This window comes from Atractosteus spatula, chromosome 2, assembly GCF_055471065.1.
Source record: "Atractosteus spatula isolate fAtrSpa1 chromosome 2, fAtrSpa1.hap1, whole genome shotgun sequence".
Taxonomy (NCBI): domain Eukaryota; kingdom Metazoa; phylum Chordata; class Actinopteri; order Semionotiformes; family Lepisosteidae; genus Atractosteus; species Atractosteus spatula.
In genome coordinates, this window is record NC_142707.1 from 2561367 (window position 1) to 2581238 (window position 19872).

The 19872-nt window shown below is 57.8% G+C and overlaps 1 protein-coding gene across 2 annotated transcripts in view; it reads right to left on the minus strand.

Annotated features, from left to right (window-relative positions):
• The window catches only part of plxnb3 (plexin B3), a 47757-nt gene that overhangs the window by 13756 nt on the left and 14129 nt on the right, over positions 1–19872 (minus strand). Inside the window, exons 2-14 of one of the 2 annotated variants that reach the window (XM_088933903.1) lie at positions 8769–9962; positions 6176–6355; positions 5804–5929; positions 5135–5235; positions 4477–4609; positions 4180–4339; positions 3911–4019; positions 3086–3194; positions 1810–2019; positions 1425–1553; positions 799–921; positions 463–556; positions 181–347 (exon numbers count right to left, since the gene is read on the minus strand). In XM_088933903.1, the coding sequence (XP_088790029.1) occupies positions 181–347; positions 463–556; positions 799–921; positions 1425–1553; positions 1810–2019; positions 3086–3194; positions 3911–4019; positions 4180–4339; positions 4477–4609; positions 5135–5235; positions 5804–5929; positions 6176–6355; positions 8769–9947 (2820 nt within the window). In that variant the 5' untranslated portion in view covers positions 9948–9962. Of the gene's footprint in view, positions 1–180; positions 348–462; positions 557–798; positions 922–1424; positions 1554–1809; positions 2020–3085; positions 3195–3910; positions 4020–4179; positions 4340–4476; positions 4610–5134; positions 5236–5803; positions 5930–6175; positions 6356–8768; positions 9963–17401; positions 17473–19872 lie in introns of those variants that run through there. The other variant, XM_088933912.1, reaches the window with a different exon arrangement.

Genomic DNA, 19872 nt, shown 5'->3' on the forward strand with positions numbered 1-19872 from the left:
ACAGCAGATGTGGAAATATGTCATAACCTAAAAGTGATCACGATCTAGTAAGAAATTAAACTAGATCTCCAAATATATCACAGATAATATGTGACCAATACTGTCACACTGATGACCGACAATCTAATCCACCGCATGATTTGTTAAAGAGTTAATTGATTAATTGAAAGAACGGGGTACCTCTGTGATGTGGGGACTGGGGCAGGTGTCCACTGGGCCAGAGGGGCAAGACTGGTTGTACAGACAGCTGGGCGTCTCCCCTTGGCACCACACGCACCCGTACTGCTCCGACACCGCGCCACACTGGCTGCAGTCCGACTGGCCCACCGCGCAGTCATAGAGCCGCACTGAGACACAGGGACAGCGGTCACTCTCAGGCTAACACGTCCCTCACTCACCGGAGGGCTGGGAAACTACAAATCGGACTTGTAAATAGAGAGAGAGGTGTGGACAGAGGCTCACAGTGCAGGTCCGGCCTGGTGTCGATACGCAGGGACTGGACCCTCTGCAGGTACACTGGGGCGTGGTACTCCAGCTGTCTCGCAGAGTACTGGAACTGAGAGAGAGAGGGGTTAAAACAGACACACTGACTGACTGGACACTCCAGTACATTAACACTGCACTGAGAGAGAGAGAGGGGTTAATACAGACACACTGACTGGACACTCCAGTACATTAACACTGCACTGAGGGGGATTAATATACTGTAGATGCTGACTGACTGCACAAAGGGGGTTGTTGTTAAAATCAGTAAGGGGGGAAAGGGCAGGATTGGAAGAGTGGATCTCAGCGTGTTACCTGCTCAGTCTGGCAGCTGACCCTCTGGGTGTGGTTCGTGGGGTCCAGGGCCTCAAGTGAGGCAGCCAGGGTTTGAGGGGTGCCCTCTATCTCCACCACACACTGATACCCCGAGTCTTCCCCCTGGAGGCACACAGATGCACTCTAAGCAACGGCTTGGCTCTGGACCCAGCCCTGCAGCAGAGCACCGAGAGCACTGAGCCGCACAGTGGGAGCGTTCGGGACAAACAGGACTGAGGAATCTGAACCGGAGAGAAGGACACACACGGATCTCTTCCCAGGCGCCCAGAGGAAGGATGGATAAAGACACAGGAGATAACTTTTGGACATTTGCTACAAGTCCAAATTTGAACCAGGGGACACAGGTGGAAACCACATGGAAGTGGATTTACAACCAAGAACAGGAGGCACTTCTTTACTCAAAGGGTGGTGGGGGTATGCAACAAGCTACCCAGCCATGTTGTTGAAGCCGACACCCTGGCTTCTTTCAAAAACAGCTGGATGAGGTCCTGGGGTCAATGAATCTTCTCATTCACAACCACCCCTACATTCTTAATTTGTTCTTCTGACACTTTCATACCCAGCTGACTGTCACTCTAAACCTGCCCAGACTGCCACTCACGTACCTCAAAAAGATCCAGGTTCTGTCCCAGTAAGACCAGCTGTGTGGGGAACTGGACTGGAACCAGTGGGGAGCTCTCCAGACCCCAAACTGAGGGACAGGAAGTGGGACCACGTGGGTCCAACGCTGAGCTCTGAGAGGGAGGCAGGAGAGAGAAGAGTGAAGAGGTTGAGGGGTTTTTCATCTCCAGGTGAGGATGGGAGAAAAGTACTGTATCTTTTCAACTCTGCCTGTAGGAGGCTACCTCCATGTGGTGGCAAGCTGGAATTACCTGCTGGTGTTAGGTGGCATACAAAAACCCACATAGACCACAGAACGTACGCAGCATCTTTTAATTAGTCCCTGAACATGTGTTTCTATCCAGCAGGGAGGGATCCAGAAACTCCTACCTGCGTATTGAACGGCACGGAATCCCAGAGATCAAAGGGCAACATGCCATCATCGGCCAATGAAGAGAAAGAGCTACTGTTTGGCCCTGCCCCCTCCTCCAATTCCATCCAATCGGAGCCAGTCCACCCATCAGTGTGATTGGTCGGCTCGGACGCGGAGGCGGGGTTTCCGTCTGTGGTGGCACCTGCACTCTGCAATCTGATTTGCTGCTGGGACGGCAATGGGGGGACGCTAGGTGTCTGATTGGTCAGGGCAGAGGAGGACGGAGGACTGGGAGTCGAGAGGGAGTGGGGATTGGCTGAGGATGGAGCGGTGGGAACCGCTGTAGCGTTAGGTGTTAGTGAGGACGTTAATCTATTTGCCATGAGCTACAATGGAGGGGTGGAATACACAGTGTTAATATTATTAAATATTATTAAAATTAGTTTTCAATTTTAAAGGGTGAATAAAAAAACAAGGAGCATTTTATTTAGTCTTTTGAGGCTGATTAAACGGACTTCCTCATCCTGTTTCTGAGCTGAGGCGCAGAGCTCTGCCATATTAACCTGAGCAGGTTTTCACAGGGAATAAGGACAACAGGGACACAACACCAAGAAGCCAAGCAGGTGCAACACAACTGCATTTGGCGGCCTGATCCTGATGGCCTCGCAGGGTCTGATGCAGACGCTCAAGCAGAAAACGAATTTCTGAAATACAGAAGAGTTTCAGGGAAAAGCGGAAAATTCCTCCGCTATCGGAGTCGAGGAGCTCATTTTAATTTGGCAGTGCTCTGTATGTACAGCTGTCCTGTGTACAATCTCGATCTTTAACTTCTGTTACTTTCACCTACGCAACTCAGTACTTCAGCCTACAGATAATGAGTAAACGATTAACGACTATTTCAAAAAGCTACCGAGTGAACTGAAAAACACCAGGGGAAAATGGGCACAGGCGCAGCAGAAGGGCTGGGGAAGTCAGCAGCGTTCAGCTTGTGTGTTCAGGCAGGGTTCAGGCTGGCGTGTTAAAGGGCATCAGGGATCTGAAGCTGTAGTATAATACACTCACAGCCACTGTGGAAGCATGTCTGTGAGTTACCTCTGGACAAGCGAATACGTGCAACACAACAGCCAATGTGCTGTAAGACCCTGCATGCCGTGTAGCCTGAGTGCTGTGTCCACTCCTGGGTGCTATGCAGTGTGTGGGCAGTGTCCAGTCTCATTCTGCGCTGTGTAGGTGACAAGTAGTGCCCGGTATGAACTGTGCGCGGCGCAGTGCCTCTGCTGGCTCCTCTCTTACCTGTGAGCTGTAGATGATGCGCTGGTCAGGACAGCTCTCTCGGTGAGTGCACAAGTGGTTCTGGAGACACCAGTGACAGCCCCACACACTGCTGACACAGGCCATGCACCTGCCAGCACAAAGAGTGCACAGATAACGTGGCTGCCAGCAGGGGGAGCTCACAGCGCGTTGACTCACGCCTGCCAGCAGGGGGAGCTCACAGCGCATTGACTCACGCCTGCCAGCAGGGGGAGCTCACAGCGCATTGACTCACGCCTGCCAGCAGGGGGAGCTCACAGCGCATTGACTCACGCCTGCCAGCAGGGGGAGCTCACAGCGCGTTGACTCACGCCTGCCAGCAGGGGGAGCTCACAGCGCGTTGACTCACGCCTGCCAGCAGGGGGAGCTCACAGCGAGTTGACTCACACCTGCCAGCAGGGGGAGCTCACACGTTACACACACCATCCTAATAAAAAAAAGCATGTCTACTAGTGTAAAACAATCACTTTTTAAATTTTCACATGACAATTATATTTTACCTCACAAGGTTTGGGATCGTACAGGAACAGGGCAGGTGCAGGTGTGTCCCGTGGAAACGGGCTTTGCCGGGCTCAGCCGAGCCAAGCCTCACTCGGCTACATGAAGGACTGATACAGCTCGCTGCACTGCCAGGTCAGGAAAGCCCAGTCACAGCGAACTGGATCAGTAGAGTCCATGCTGCACCCTGATCAGAGGCTGTAGGTAACAGACCACTCTGCAGTCTCACCAGGAGCCACTTTCCTACCATTTACACTGCTCGTGCGTGCGTGCGTGCGTGCGTGCGTGCGTAAAAGACTGGTCTCTCACGGAGAGGTGACGTTGAGCCGGCCGGTGGCTCCACAGTCGTAGAAGGTGAGGAGAGTCTGGGCAACTGTCACGTCTCCAAACATCACCGCCACTGGCACCACCACATGATCTGAGGGACAGAGAGGCAGGCAGGACAGTTACAGAGCACACAGAGAGGGGAGGGAGGTCTGAGGGACAACGTGAGTGAAGAGATTTAAAGTAAGAGGGAGAGGGGGCGAGAATGAAGAAATCAAGGAAGAAGGATGAAGTAGGGATGGGCACCCCCTCACCTCTCCCTGCGGCGCTGGGTGGGAGGAGCTCCGGAGAGGGAGACAGGCAAGTGACGCTGGTCTCCATGACGACCGCTGGCTGGGCGGGGAGGTTTCCGAACGTGCAGGAGAGAGACTCCGCCTCCGAGAGGAACGGCAGCAGAGGCACCGAGAGAGACACCTGGGACAGGGGGAGGAGGAGGGAGGACCCCAGTACGGTCAAACCAGCAAAACCCACGTCTACACGGGGGCGGAGGGGAAGGCGACAATGACATCAGCGGTTTCCCTGCCAACGGGCTCGGAGGAGGCCACCCCCACCTGCGTCTGCTCGTCCCGGCTCTGATTGGCTGGGCTGATGCTCTGCACGGCGACACACCGGTTCTGGGGGTCGTAGCTCCAGAGCCAGTGGTTGGGCTTCTGGTGGCGAGAGCACTCCAGCTTCCTGCAGCACCTGCGTGGGGGGGGGGGGGGGAGAGAGCCTCAGGCTCCACCACAGGCCAGAGCACAGCGGGGCAGAGGGCAGGACTCCACCGGCGACCCCAGCTCTGCCACGCTGCTCTGCAGTCAGCGCAGCTGCTGTGACGTACAGTACACTGTTCTGTCACTGCGGTCTTCACAGCACCAGGTTTTAATGCTGTGACTGATGGCTCCAATGTGCCACCACACGTCTGTAATAATGAACAAATGCATGTGGCAATTGTCTCTGCTGGGTCTTGCCTCCCAGCCAGCCAAGCACATAAACCAGTAGTGGAACAAGTGAAGGTTTATTCCATGCTGAGAAGAAAAGAGACAACGTTTCGGCTGTGGAGCCTTCTTCAGGTGTGAGCATGGAATAAACCTCTACCTGTGGCTCTGCAGCCCGCGCATGCTGACGCAGCTCCCTGCTTGAACGTGCCGAACGAGTGTGCGAAGCCCCCTGCCCTGCCCGCCTATCGGTCAGCGTGGTCACTCCACCCACCCGCCTCTGCTCGGTTACCTGCCCTCCAGCACACACCAGCCGCAGTAGGGGTCCCTGGCGGAGAGACAGGACCGGCAGTCTGTGTGCCGCCCGCACTGGGACACCGGCACCTTCGTGACCTGGGGACGGAGGGAGAGGGTCAGCCGTGCGCCCCTGAGAGCGGGACAGGACAGAGAGACACCGCCACACCGCGGACAGGCAACACCATACAGGGCAGGGCAGAGCCGGGACTCCATTACTCCACCCCAATAACTTAATGACCTAATCAAGGCAATTAAGTGGACAGGAAGTCAGCTCAGCTGTGTTCCACGTCTTAACCAGGTAAAAAAGCTGCAGGACCCCAACACTCACGTACTAGGGATGCCCATCCCTCATACTACAGGATCGGAAGCAGTTGAACCATCGAATGCTGGGTAACAGTCTTTAACTGCGGGGATTCAGGGTAAATATCTGTTTAACCTTGTAAGCATCCCTTACTGTTACAGCATTTAAAGCAGACGTAGCAGAGAGTGTAACAGCACCTATAATAGCTCCACCAATCGCTTATAACACCTACAGGGAACTAAAGAGTGCACCATCTTCACATCTGTGCAGGAGACGGATCGAGAACAGGGGCGCCGTCACACCAGCACACAGAACTCTCACCGACAGCTCCCGTGACGTGCTGCGTACACACGGCACACGTACCCTGGCCCTAGTCATGACGTAGACGTTCTCCCTCTCGCCGTCCAGCAGAAGGTCAGCGCTGACCGCGGAGCCCGGGTCCACCTGGACCGTTTCATATACCTGCCCCACGCCTGACTGAACCAGCACCTGTGCACAGAGAGAGGGAGAGGGAGGGACAGGCCAAGGGGCAAGGTAAGGGGTAAATCATGGAGGCAGAAACAGATGGGATCACATGGCAGAGACGGTGAGAGAGAGACGGGGTAAAGAGGGAGGTGGAAGAGGAGGAAGAGCAATTAACAGTTAATAGTCTGTTGTCTTACCATAATTACAATAAAGAAGCAATCTGGAAGAGCACACTGCAAGCAGAAGGGAGGTAGGAGGCTGCACCTATACCTTGTGGAGTCTCCCCTGACTGTCCCCCAGCAGGACAATGGTATGTCCCGATTCTGTTGTCGTGGTGACAGCAGAGAGCAGCGTGTCCATGGCAATAATGGGCGTGACCTCAAGGGGCTGGGTGCTGGCGATCGGGCTGGGGGTGTGCTCTCCACCACAGGGGTACTTCTGCACAGAGTCCTGGGAGAAGAGGAACAAAGCTTTTTTTAAAAAAGTTGAGAAAACAGCAAATTAAAATAAAAAAAATAGCCTTTAAAGTCTTGCTGTACAACTGAGAGCTCAGCTAGTACTAGTACGAAAACCTGCAATGCACAAGCTGAGATGTCCTGCCTCTCGCTGGGGGGGGAAGGCGGTGATACACTTTGCCCACCAGGGGGAGACAAAAGCCCGTGTTTGAGTTCTTTACACGCGGAAAGGAGGAGAGCGGAGAGGAAGAGACACACAGGGCAGTGGGAGAGAAGACTGGGAGCAGCACAGGGAAAGACCAGACGGGACAAAGAGGAGGAAGGAGAAAGCTGAGGAGGCACAGCAGAATTCCCCGGCAGAAAAGGAGAAGAAAGCGCTCTCTGTGGCTTGGCAATGGTCCTGAGGGAATTCAACAGGGGACACCGGGTCAGGCTCCCACTGGAGAGCAGTCTGATCCGCTCCCCAGGGGTTAGTACATGCTGCTGAAACCCACAGGTCCGTCAGCACCTGCGCACTTACATGAGGGGGGCCGGAACACCCACAGCCTTATGTGGCTTCTAAATGACTGACAGGGCAACTGAGAAAACCTGGAGGGTATCCAACTGCTGTGCAACAGGATCCTGACAGGTTTTCTTTGGAAAAAATCAAAGCAAAACGACACTGAAAGTGAAGGTGCCTTTGTGGGAGACTTCAGAGAGGGGTGGAATTACAGTACAGTGTGTGTGTGTGTGTGTGTGTGTGTGTGTGTGTGAGAGCAGGCGTGTCCCTCAGAGCACTGAGCTGTGTGTTTGTGTGCAGATGCAGGTCAGAGATCTGACAGCTGCAGGATTACTGTGGATTATTCCGCTGTCTCCTGAGTCATTAATACCAGGACTTCAACACACACACACACACACACACACCTGCACTAGTGTAGGGGAGAGGACAGATGATGTACACCACTTCACACCCCACTGGCTTGCGAGTGTGTCAAGACACTTTGCGTGTCTGGAGTGCTGCTGAGCACAGGTTTCGCAGTGTTACAGTATCTGCTCGCTGTCTGTCACTGGGGGTTTGTCAGCAGTCCCTGCCAATCCCGCGCGCTGGGCTTTCCGGTCTCGGAGTGAGATCGTGTTGTGCAGAGCTGTTCCGTCATCGCCTGTCCGGTCAAGCAGCTCCGCAGGGGCCGGAGCGCAGGCAGCTGTTGCCCACCTTCATCCTTGCTGAGCTCAGAGCGGAGGTTTTATTCCCATCTCCACGCCTCCCTGTTCAGGTTAATCACTCCCGCATGTGAAGGTTTATCGAAGACGCCGCTACAGCGGACGGAAGGGATCGAAATAAGACCCTGTCCTGGCTGCTTAACGCTGGACGATCCTGCAGGCAAGTACAAGCAGGACCCCAGACGAGCACTAACGTCTGTCGGTCCTGTTTATTCCTGATGATAACAAACCTGGCTCATCACAAGGTGCACTGCGCCAGCCCCGTGTTCCCACTGCCTGGCCTGGAGGGGACCAGCTCTCCCTCTCCCCGCGGGCCGCCGTGCAGGCAGTAAAGCAGGGGCAACTCACAGGGGCTTGAGGGAAGGTCTCTCGTGTGCAATCTGAAGCTCTGAACAGCTTGACACCAGAGCGCCGTACTGCGCCTACATGCGGGGGAGAGACTGACTGTCCGCAAGGGATGTCTGATGTCTCCTCTGCAGCCTGAGCAAACTGTGAGAACGAGCTCCTCACTAGTCCTCAGAGAATCTGATTCCCAGGACGCACAATCTCCATGAGGGCACTTCTCTCAGCCCAGACCTCACAGTACTGGAATACATGCACAGCTGTGCTCACATGGACACACACACACAAGCACCCAGTCTTACCGGCACACTGACACACACTGCACGCCCATTGATGGGGCTGAGGGGACTAAGAGGTAGATCTTACACACACTTACACACTTACAAATATGACATAGGTGCATTACACTGGCCCAGCATGCTACAATCTTACAATACCAGAAGCACTGAATACCAGTCTAACACAGTACAGTCCAGGCCGGCTCCTTGGCGTGCCACAACAGAGTACAGTTTGGCCAGTCCACTGCAGATTTCAGACCAGGCTTATAAAGTCGAGTGCAACTGTACAGTATAGTACCAGGTCCTGCCTGGTGCAGCATACAGCATGGTTAGTACCCATCAAATCCCACACAGCCCAGTCCAACACGATACACAAACTAACCAGGCTGTATTATCCCTATTATCCCACACAGCCCAGTCCAGTACAACATAATAAAGCCTGGTTAATTCCCATCTAATATCAACAGCCCAGTCCAGTACAACATATTATAGCCTGATGAATTCCCTCCTAATCCAGCACAACCCAGTCCGGTACAGTATAACCCAGCCCGGTTAATTCCAGTGTCAGCCCACAGCCCAGTCCGGTACCTGAGGCAGACGCAGGCAGTCCGACTTCACTCCGTACTCGATGTAGGCCTCCCGCTGCCCCTGCGGCCCGAAGCCCTCCTGCGTGTAGCACACGTGCTGGGCCCGCTGCAGCGCCCGGTCCAGTTCCAGCAGCGGGAAGGCGCACAGCGCCGTGCGGGGCGGGCTCCGCTCGTCCGCCATCACCACGAACAGCGCGGGGGCGTCCTGGCGGGCGGCCAGCAGGGAGGCCGCCCGCGCCCGCCGGAACTCCGGCCCCCCGCAGGACAGGGGCACCTCCACGTAGGAGTAGAAGCTGGCGTCGCGGGCGCAGAGGCGCGAGACGTAGGTGCGGTACTCCCGCCGGCCGTGCACGTTGCGCCGCCACAGCAGGAAGTAGACGTGGCCGGCGTGGCGCAGCGCGGCCACGAAGCGGTTGTTGTACTCCGAGTAGCTGCCCACCACCAGCTTGCCCAGCTCCTCGTGGGAGAAGGCCGGCGCCAGGGGCGTCCTCTCCAGACGGCGCACGGTGATGGGCGGGATGATGCCCGGGCCCTTGCTGGTGTAGCCGCGGCCCACCAGCAGGAACAGCGCCCCCTCCCGGCCGGCCTCGCCCGGCTGCTCTACCACCACCCCCACCGTCGCCACCTGGGGGTCGTTCGCCGCCACGTACTGGTTCTCCACAGGGACCTCGGTCCGGTACAGGACCTGCGACACGTTCTCCAGGCTGCGCTTCTCGCAGATGCCCTGCAGGGCCGTCCCGCACACGATCAGGCGCCGCTGCCCCGGCCTGCGCGCCCCCTCCGCCAGCAGCAGCTGGTTGGTGTTGTCCGTCTCCCGGGCCTGGGGGCAGGAGGCGGCGTCGATAGGGGGCAGGCAGTCCAGGCTGTCCAGCTTGGGCCCGGTCCTACCCCAGGAGAGCAGGGTGAGGTTGGGGGAGAGGTGGAACAGCGCGTTCACCGCGCCCACGTACAGCTGCCCGGAAGAGTCATCCAGAAGCAGGTGGTTCAGGGGGGTTTCACCGGGCGACTGGAAGACGGCCGAGCCGGAGGCGGGGTCCGGGGTGGCCGATGGGGGTTCGGCCCTGGGCGACGCAAGGCTGGAGGGCTGAGGGATCAGCAGCAGCAGCTGTAGTTGCAGTTGCAGTACTGGGGGCCACCACAAGAGGGCGACCCGATGCAGCAGGAGACCCGCAGCTGGCATGGTGCCCCCGACCTGCTGGTGAGAAAACAGAGAGGGGGGGTGGGGGGGTAAATAAAGGTGTATCGACAGACTCGCACCGCATAGCAGCAGAGAGACGGCAGGCGGGGGATTCACAGGGAAAAAAAAATTTAAACGGACCGCAAGAAGAGCGAATTCTTCCAGCAGAATAAAGCAGCAAAAAAAAGCAACTGAAGGAAAAACTGAAAACTAAAAAAAAAAAAAGAGGAGCAGGCAGAAGCGAAAGCGAAAAAAACAGCCCTTCCGAACGGTGATGGACGAGAGCTGCAATTAACTGGAGGGGCGGTAATAACAGAGGAGAGAGGAGTTCAGGATGGGGAACAGCAGGAGTCACAGGGGGGCGACTCCCTGCTCTTCACACCTCCTGCGCCAGCTCTCGCCAGGCAGGCCGGCAGGTCCCGGGCCGCAGCGCCGGGCAGCTCTGGTGGGGCTGCAGGAGGGCAGCATCCCCAGCCCCCGGGGGGAAAGACAGGGCTGCAGATCGTCACACAGCGGGAGCGCTTGTCCCCCTGCTTTCCCAGCCCCCCGCACACAGCAGCCAGCAGCTGCCGGGAAGAGCAGGGACGGATCGGACAGCTGTGCAACGGGAGCCGGGGCGCCAGCCTGCTGGGCTTCAGCGAGCGAGCGCGCTGGACTGCGCCGATAGAGGAGGATAACTGACACATTCTTGACGCAGAAACTCAAGAAAATGAGCCTTTTGTTCAGAAAGACAATAATATACTTTAATAAAGAGGCATCTGAATGGGCTCTGAGTGCCTCTACTGTAACAGACAGACTTTCTGGGGACAGAGACCCCGCTGAGAGTCCAGTAACAGTGCGCTGATTGACCCACTCTCTGCAGACTGGAGTCACAGGACAGACCCTGCTAAGTCCAGTAACAGTGGACTGACTGACCCACTCTCTGCAGACTGGAGTCACAGGACAGACCCCGCTGAGTCCAGTAACAGTGGACTGACTGACCCACTCTCTGCAGGCTGGAGTCACAGGACAGACCCCACTGAGTCCAGTAACAGTGGACTGACTGACCCACTCTCTGCAGACTGGAGTCACAGGACAGACCCTGCTGAGTCCAGTAACAGTGGACTGACTGACCCACTCTCTGCAGGCTGGAGTCACAGGACAGACCCTGCTGAGAGTCCAGTAACAGTGGACTGATGGCCCAGCTCTCTGCAGGTCGATGTCAGTCTCACTCCCTGTAGCTCTGACTCTCTCCTCTCCCCCTCTGCTGAGCACATTCTTGCTGTGTTGCTAAGCTGGCTCCCGCACAGCTGTGTAAATTCCTCTCCTATCCCCAACACATGTTCACGTACAAATCAGCTGTTACACAATACGGTGCTGATTCTCCAGGCAGACTGGCCTGAGTGTGGTTGTCAAGAGTGCGTGTGTGTGTGTATGTTTCAGCGCAGGTGTCAGTGTTTCTCTGCGCATGTCAGAGTCAGTGTGTGTGTACCATGTGTTTCAGTGCAGGTGTCAGTGTGTCTCTGTGCATTGCCGTGTGTGTGTGCAAGGTTTAGCGCAGGAGTCAGTGTGTCTCTGCGCATGTCAGAGTCTGTGTGTGCCATGTGTTTCTGTGCATGTTTCCGTGTGTCTCTGTGCGTCGCCGTGTGATTGTGTGTGTGCGCATGTTTCTGCGCAGGGGTCGGTGTGTCTGTCAGCTGGGGCACACAGGCCCTCATTACGAGGCCGCAGTAATTCCAGTGCTGTGTCGTGCAGGAGTGCAGCGAGGAGCAACACACACACCTCCAGAGAGCAGAGCGCGCCAGCTCTGACAGGCTTGCTGGAGGGGGCACTTTCATGCTTCTGTCACCACAGTCATCACCTCCCTCTGCCAACACACTGCATCTCATTTCCATACTCAGCACTCGACAGGGGGGAACGTGGAGCTCAAACCCGGAGAAGAAAGAGAGGGGGAGAGAGGAGAGCAGGCAGGCAGAGAGATGTACAAAGTGCAGCTCTCCCCAGCTACCAGGAATCCCCCAGAGGCACTGTTAGCAGCACAGAGCAGCGCGATCCGTACTCTGTCATTAATAAGAAGAATGTACAGTTACACTCTCCCGCCCCGCTCATTAATTTTGTTCCGTTTCACAAGGAGAGAGGCTCTTCAATCCGTCTCTGGTCTGCACCCCCACCGGTGACCCAAAAACCCGCACTGGCCGCCGCCACTGCTCACAGGCTGCAGGCAGGCCCGAACGCAGCAGGGCACGGAGTGACACTGAGGCGAAGGGTCTGGTCCACTTCGGGCGCTACGAGGCGCTGCAGGCTTCAGTACAGTTTCAGCCGCCTCCTTCTGCGCCAATGTGCTCAAAATAAGGGAACAAGCCCCGGATGCCCGCTGCCCGGCACTGCCTCGCCAACGCAGGGCCTGGCGTGTAACGCTCGCCGCCCGCTTGACGCCAGGCCGAGCAGCGAAGTGGCGCAGCGACAGCTCCAAGCCGCGCGGCGATCGACACGTCGGCCAGCGGTGCAAACGGGGCGCTGCGGGGGAGCCCACGTGTCAGGGCTGGAGGGGTGCAAAACGATCGCGCCAGCACTGGGAACGGGGGGGGGGAGGGGTAACAGCCTGGGGTGGCTGACGCCCCCGAAGCTGATCCCCCCCCCCACGCTGCTCCAGGCTCCCGCGCACACTGCTGGGGACAGGCCCGGGTCAGCAGACCAGCAGACACCCGCGCTTCAGTACTCGCTGGAACGTGTTCGAGACCCACCACGCCACACAGACGCAGACAATGCAGACATGGACAGGCTGCTGCGCTTGTATGCTAATTACTGTGATTATTTTCTACAGCTGGGAACAGCAGCCAGCGATTCATGCGGTTTCTCCCCTGAAACAGGCGCGGAGCTGCTAACGAGCGTGCCGGAGCGAGGGAGGTGGTGGGGGGGAGCCCCTGGTGCGATGGCGAGGAGCTTGCCAACGAGATGAAACGAAATCCTCTTTGAAGAGGACAGAAAAAGAAAGGCTAAATTGAAAAATAAATCACAGCGGCGAGCGGAACCCTCTGATCGCGGAGCGCCGTCACACAGGATCCGCGCGTCCTGCACACGGGCCCTGAACATCAACACAGGCCCCCAGGCCGGCGATTACAGTCTCTGAGAGTCTCTGAGAGAGATGGGAGCAGCAGAGAGAGGGGAGAAGAGAGGGAGGCAGAGAGAGGGGAAGAGAGAGGGGAAGAGAGAGAGAAGGGAGCAGCAGAGAAAGGGAAGAAGAGAGGGAGGCAGAGAGAGGGGAAGAGAGAGAGAGACAGGAGTAGCAGAGAGAGGGGAGAAGAGAGGGAGGCAGAGAGAGGGGAGAAGAGAGGGAGGCAGAGAGAGGGGAAGAGAGAGAGATGGGAGTAGCAGAGAGAGGGGAGAAGAGAGGGAGGCAGAGAGAGGGGAAGAGAGAGATGGGAGTAGCAGCAGAGAGGGGAGAAGAGGGGGAGGCAGAGAGAGGGGAGACGAGAGGGAGGCAGAGAGAGGGGAAGAGAGAGAGAAGGGAGCAGCAGAGAGAGGGAAGAAGAGAGGGAGGCAGAGAGAGGGGAAGAGAGAGAGATGGGAGTAGCAGAGAGAGGGGAGAAGAGAGGGAGGCAGAGAGAGGGGAGAAGAGAGAGAGACAGGAGTAGCAGAGAGAGGGGAGAAGAGAGGGAGGCAGAGAGAGGGGAGAAGAGAGAGATGGGAGTAGCAGAGAGAGGGGAGAAGAGAGGGAGGCAGAGAGAGGGGAAGAGAGAGAGAGACAGGAGTAGCAGAGAGAGGGGAAGAGAGAGAGATGGGAGTAGCAGAGAGGGGAGAAGAGAGGGAGGCAGAGAGAGGGGAAGAAAGAGAGAGACAGGAGTAGCAGAGAGAGGGGAAGAGAGAGAGATGGGAGTAGCAGCAGAGAGGGGAGAAGAGAGGGAGGCAGAGAGGGGAAGAGAGAGAGATGGGAGTAGCAGAGAGAGGGGAGAAGAGAGAGAGACAGGAGTAGCAGAGAGAGGGGAAGAGAGAGAGAGATGGGTGTAGCAGAGAGAGGGGAAGAGAGAGAGATGGGTGTAGCAGAGAGGGGAGAAGAGAGAGAGGCAGAGAGAGGGGAAGAGAGAGAGAGACAGGAGTAGCAGAGAGAGGGGAGAAGAGAGGGAGGCAGAGAGAGGGGAAGACAGAGAGAGACAGGAGTAGCAGAGAGAGGGGAGAAGAGAGGGAGGCAGAGGGGAGAGAGAGACAGGAGATAAGAGGAGAGAAGCAGAGGAGAGGGGGAGAGTGGAGAACAGAGGGAGAGAGAGGGGGAAGAGGAAAGAGAAGGACAACAAGAAACGAAGAGGGGGACACGGAGAGACGTCTGGCAACAGACACTGGACATAGACAGACCTGGCTGTCCAGAGAGGACAGGCTCAGTGTCCACAGCCTGGACACAGAACCTGGACTCAGACAGAGACAGACCTGGCTGTCCAGAAAGAACAGGCTGTGCTCCCACTCCCACTACAAGAAACATTCTGTGATTAGACAAACATTCGTCCCTAAAGTAACAAACCTAATCTGAGATTTCCCACACCTGCCAGAGTCAGAACAGCTGCCCGTCCCTCTGGAGAGGAGACTCAGCAGAGCTGCAGCCCAGCGTGTGATCTCCGGGCCCGGCCGAGGGGGACGGGGAGGGAGCTTCTCCACCTGCTTGTTCGACACGTTTGGAAAGGTAACTCTGAGAGCGAGGGAGAGGGAGAGAGAGACGAACAAAGGAGAAGGTGAGAGAGAGAGAGAGAGAGAGAGAACATGCACTGTGCAAACGAGGCGTGAGGCCGATTGAAAAGCAGAAGAGAAAGCAGAGGAATGAGAAGTGATAGATACCACTGCAGCAGGCGTTCGCTCGGAGCTCGTGTGCAGGTCCAGCAGGCAGAAGAGGCGCAAACCGCACCAGCCCTGCAGCCACTCACTCACCCTTCAACACGCAGCTCAGCCACGCAGGGCCGGCCGAGTCACTACCCACTAACTAACGAACAGGCAAGTCACTCATCCACTCAGCCCAGCGCCGGAGAGCCACCAGCCTTGTGCTTTTCGTTACACGCCGAGCTCTTAATCGCCTAATGGGACTGGTTGCTTTCTTAATTGGGCCAGTTTAAATCTGTCCCCCCCACCCAGCTCTTAAGAAGCTTGTCAGATGCACAGATTCACACATCCCACCCCCAAAGGAGATACAGGAGGGTCTCTGGCCAGCCCGCCTGCTCCCTGCAGCCAGCCTTCCCTCTGACCTCCGACCTCTGACCCCACACCCCAATACAGGGTGTGCCTCCTGGGTGACTTGGGCCAGAGGGTCAGCCACGGGTCCCGTCTGTGCACACGACACTCAGCACCTCGACTTCGGTCCCTCACCGGCGTTCTGGGGGGTCCATGAGATTCGATACCCCGACTTCTCCCAAGAACACCCTCGGATCAGTTCCAGATGGGCCGAACGCCCCCCACCGCCCCCCTCTCGCTCGTAACTCTCTGGGATTCTGTTCCTTGCGGCACAGGGAAATGGGTCCGACTCCCGCTGGATCTCTCTGGGCCCGGACAGCCGAGCCGGCCGAGGCCCCAAGACCGCGAGCGAGACGAGGGTCCGAGCACCCAGGAAAATCCCTCCCGACTCTCGACCCACGGGCTGGCGGTTCCTCCAGGGCCTTCCCGAGATCCGCGGGCCGACGGCACCCAGACGGGCTCGACGGGCCGAGCCGCCCTCTCGCTCACAGCCCGTCTGCTCTCCCAATGCGGAGCGGCTCGATCCGCTCCGGGCCCGTCAGTCCACCACAGCGGGTCCAGCTCCGCACCCGTCTCCAGCGGCCCCATCCTGAGCCCAGATCCCGGCTGGATCCTCGAGGGCATCGAGCAGAATCGACCCAGCGGGTTTCTTCAGAACCGACAGTGGAACACACAGGAGGGCACTCCGGGGAAGAGCGTTTAAAACCGGGAACAGGGGGCGCTGCTTTACACCAAGAGGTGTAGGAGGGGGGGACAAGCTGCTTAGCCTTGTTGCTGAAGCTGACACCCTGGCGCTGATCAGGAAACAGCTGGATAAGATCCTGGGTCCGAGTAACGACTTGGCTAGCTGGGCAGAGCGGCTGCTCTTGGCTGGGTCCCTTCCCATGTCCGGAGCGTATGTCCCAGGAGCTCCTTGAGGACTGACGCCCCCCGTACCCCGAGACACGAGAGCCGGAGCTCGAGGGACATGACTCCGGCCCGGCCCGGCCCGTGCGCTCACACGAGGGACGCCCCTCTGTGTGGGGGGAAAGAGCCTCTGGACCTCCAGCGGCGCCACAGCTGGACTGAACTGGACCGGCGGGACAGAGCCCAGCCCACAGCAGAAACAGCAAGCAGGGGAAACAGATTTCCCCCCCGGACAGAGAACACCCCGCCTTTAACTGAGGTCCGTCGGGGCGCGCTGGTGAAAACACAAACAAAAACCACAGCTGGGAGTGAACCCAGGCCTGGAGCCGGCCGGCGAGCCCATGCTAAACTGAAACGTTGAGACAGGACGGCTCACACGCAGAGCTCCTCAGCTTCCGGAGAGATGAAAGTTGGCAGACCGTCCACGAGTGCCTGTATCTCACCCCCCCCCCCCACCTCTTCAACACCCTCGTGGGGTAACAACCCCCCTGCCCCGCGGGTGGACAGGGGAGCCCGGCAGGGGTCGCCCTCTCCGTTCACGGCGCACGGCGACCCCCATATCCGAACCGAACAGGTTATGTCCGAGCCGGGCGGCCGGCCGCGCCCCTGCCCCAGGACGCGCGCAGCTGGGACCCTCGCCCTGCCCTCTCGCCAGCGCACACACCCACCCCCCCGGTCCCCCTCTCAGCGCGAGCGCGCACACGGCACCGCTCGCCAGACCCCCCCCCAAAACTCGCTCAAGTACGAGACCTCACAACAGAAATCCGAAACGGGACCGAAACGTCCCCACTGCGCAGAGCGGAACAGCGAGAGAGCCGGACGGCACCCGCATCCTCATCATCCTCATCACCATCAACACGATTCACGCCGTCATTAGCCCTGTTGTTCCCCGGACAGCTGGCTTCAAGACACTGATCTGCAGGAGGGCACGACGACGCCAACGTGTGAACTCGCCTGCTCGCTCTGGAAAGCACCCAGTCGCTGCCAGTCGCGAGCCTGGGTTCGTCGCCGTGTGTCGTGTTTTACCCTAATCCCCGCCTGCTGTGGGTATTCGCTAGCAGGACGCGGCTTGGGTCTCTCCGCGGCTGCGTGCGCCCCGGAGCCGGGGTCGGGGCTGAGGAGAGCAGCTCGGGGTCGCCCTCACAAACTTCCAGCCGGAGACACTCACGTCTTCACCCTCACCTCCCGAGGCACACCCCACAAGCCCCTCTTCACTGAAGTGCGAACTCATTCCGCAGCACAGGGCGAGAAAGCCGGACCGCCACGCAAGGAGGCGAGCGCACAGGGACAGGTAACCCCCACCCGGACTCGGGACCGACAGGCGCGCACGGAGGTGGACAGAAGTTAAACCGCTCACCTACTTCATTCACAAGACGGGTGCTTCATCCTATTGCGCTCTCTCGCACGTCTCTGAGCGGCGGAGTGATCAGGGCGACGCTGGAAAGCGAAATAAAAGGGAAGAGGGGCGAACCGCAGCCAGTGCCTGCTCCCATTATCCGCCTGCTACATTGTTCGGCACTGGCCGAGACTGGGCGGAGGGGAGGGCGGGGCCTCCTGGGGGGGGGAGTGGGCGGGGCCAGGCCCCTCCCAGCCGCCTCTCCTTCCCGCCGCAGCCGAAAGCCTCCTCCGAAGCCCCGCCCCCCGAAAGCGGCGGGGTGGGCGCGGCCTTGTACGCAACAACCAATGAGCTCTGTACTACCAGCTGGAAGTCGTTAATTATTCATAACCCCGCGGCCCGCCTTCCTAATTGTCATTCACCCCCTCCCCACCCACCTCGCGCCACCTCCCCACCACCTCGCGCCGCAGCTGGAGATAACAGATGGGCCCGGGGCGCGCGCCTGCCTGCCACCTTGTACCGATTCCACCATCGAAATACACCAATAATAATAATAATAATAAAATAATAATAACGCGTGTGCTGCGCTCAAGACTCGGTAGTGTTGGCACTCTTAACCGAATCCAAGTAGAAACCGTCGAAGACTACACTCCTTAAAACGCCTAACATTTTAATAACAACATCAAAAACTTACAAAAAACACGCGCTAAGGGGATGTCGCATCTAATCTTTGCGAGATGCGGTTATTTATATCTAGGAGAATTAACAAACGACTTTAAAGATGGGCTGCTAAACTGACATTTCCCCGACATTCCTCTTGTTTTTAATCGCCTCAAATCTAATCAAACATTGCAACAAAAATAAATGCAAAAGGAGTTCCTGGCAGAGTTCCAGCGTTACAGTATATACAAATGTCTTTCTTAAATCGGCAGCCAGTGAGTCAGTAATTTGTCACTGCCGGCGAAAACGGCTGTGAAAAACGTTCCCCAGGTGATCAATTATCTCAGATCACCTATTTCGCGCAGTTTCAGTAGCGACTACCACAACACTTCACTTTGCACGACTCTCCTCAAGGTCTCGTTATAATTCCTATAATTAAACCCAGCACCCCTCCCCCCTTCCAAAGGTGCGAATCTGTTTTAAAAGGATTAAGGCGTCCTAATTAAATACCTTCAAACTTAACAGGTCTAAACTACTGTGATGGAAGATGGGGGTGTTGGGGAATCAGGCTGAAGAGAATCGTCCCCACGCCAGGGCAGGCTGGAGGGGACAGCCATGCTGCCCATGAACCACTCTGCCTGGAGGGGCAGGGGCGATGGGCGATGGGCGATGGGCGATGGGCGATGGGCGATCCGCCGGGCAGAGAAGAGTGGGAACTGACCTATTCTGGAGAACTGGGGGACAGGAAGGGGGTGTGGGAATCCAGAGAGTGAGAGGCAGAGGAAGAGGAGAGAGTGTGAGGCAGGAGTGAGAGGAAGAGGAAGAGGAGAGAGTGTAAGGCAGGAGTGAGAGGAAGAGGGGGGTGATGGTGTGCGATACTCCATGAAGACAGACTAGACTGATTTCACATGAACAACAAAGAGACGGGATTTGGTGAGAAGCGGACCGAGGGAGGCAGAGGAAGGAGAGAGGGAGGCAGGCCCGTGGTGATAAAGGCTCCCAGAAACAGCAGATTCCCTCGCAGCTGATAAGAGCACTGGCAGGGCTGACTCAGGCCTTCCACTGCCGACACAAAGTTTCACAACAGCCCAGAACACCCTGCTCCTGCCCCCCCCCCACCGCAAGCTGCGCCAGGAGACGCCCCCAGCCAAGAGCCAGGAAAAACACGATCGCCTCGGATCCCGACCAAGGTCGGAGCGCGGGGACGCATCCTGCCCCTGCAAGTGTAGATTCTGCAAATCCCTGTGTTTCACTTCCTTTCTGTGACTCAGGCCAGGCCGGACACCGGTCACTGGTTACTGGCCAGGCCGGACACCGGTCACCGGTCACCGGTCACCGGTCACCGGTCACCGGTCACTGCACAGGCCAGACAGCCACCCTGGGGCCCCGGTCACTGCACAGGCCAGACAGCCACCCTGGGGCCCCGGTCACTGGCCCAGGCCGGACAGCCCCCCTGGGGCCCCGGTCACTGGCCCAGGCCGGACAGCCCCCCTGGGGCCCCGGTCACTGGCCCGGGCCGGACAGCCCCCCTGGGGCCCCGGTCACTGGTTACTGACCGGGCCGGACAGCCCCCCTGGGGCCCCGGTCACTGGTTACTGGCCGGGCTGGACAGCGGCCCTGGGGCCCCGGTCTCCGGACATCCGCCGGTGAACCTGCTGTGATCTCCCTGGCGCCCCTCACCATGACGCTCGGCTGAGCGCACAGGCAGAGGCGGTTACTGGAATGCAAACAAGGGACAGAACCGGTTTTTCCGCCCCCAGCCAGGGACAGGGCGCTGGGAAGAGGAACACGGGCGGCCGGCTTGTTTCACGTGTGTGTTTAATAAACGGTTTGGAA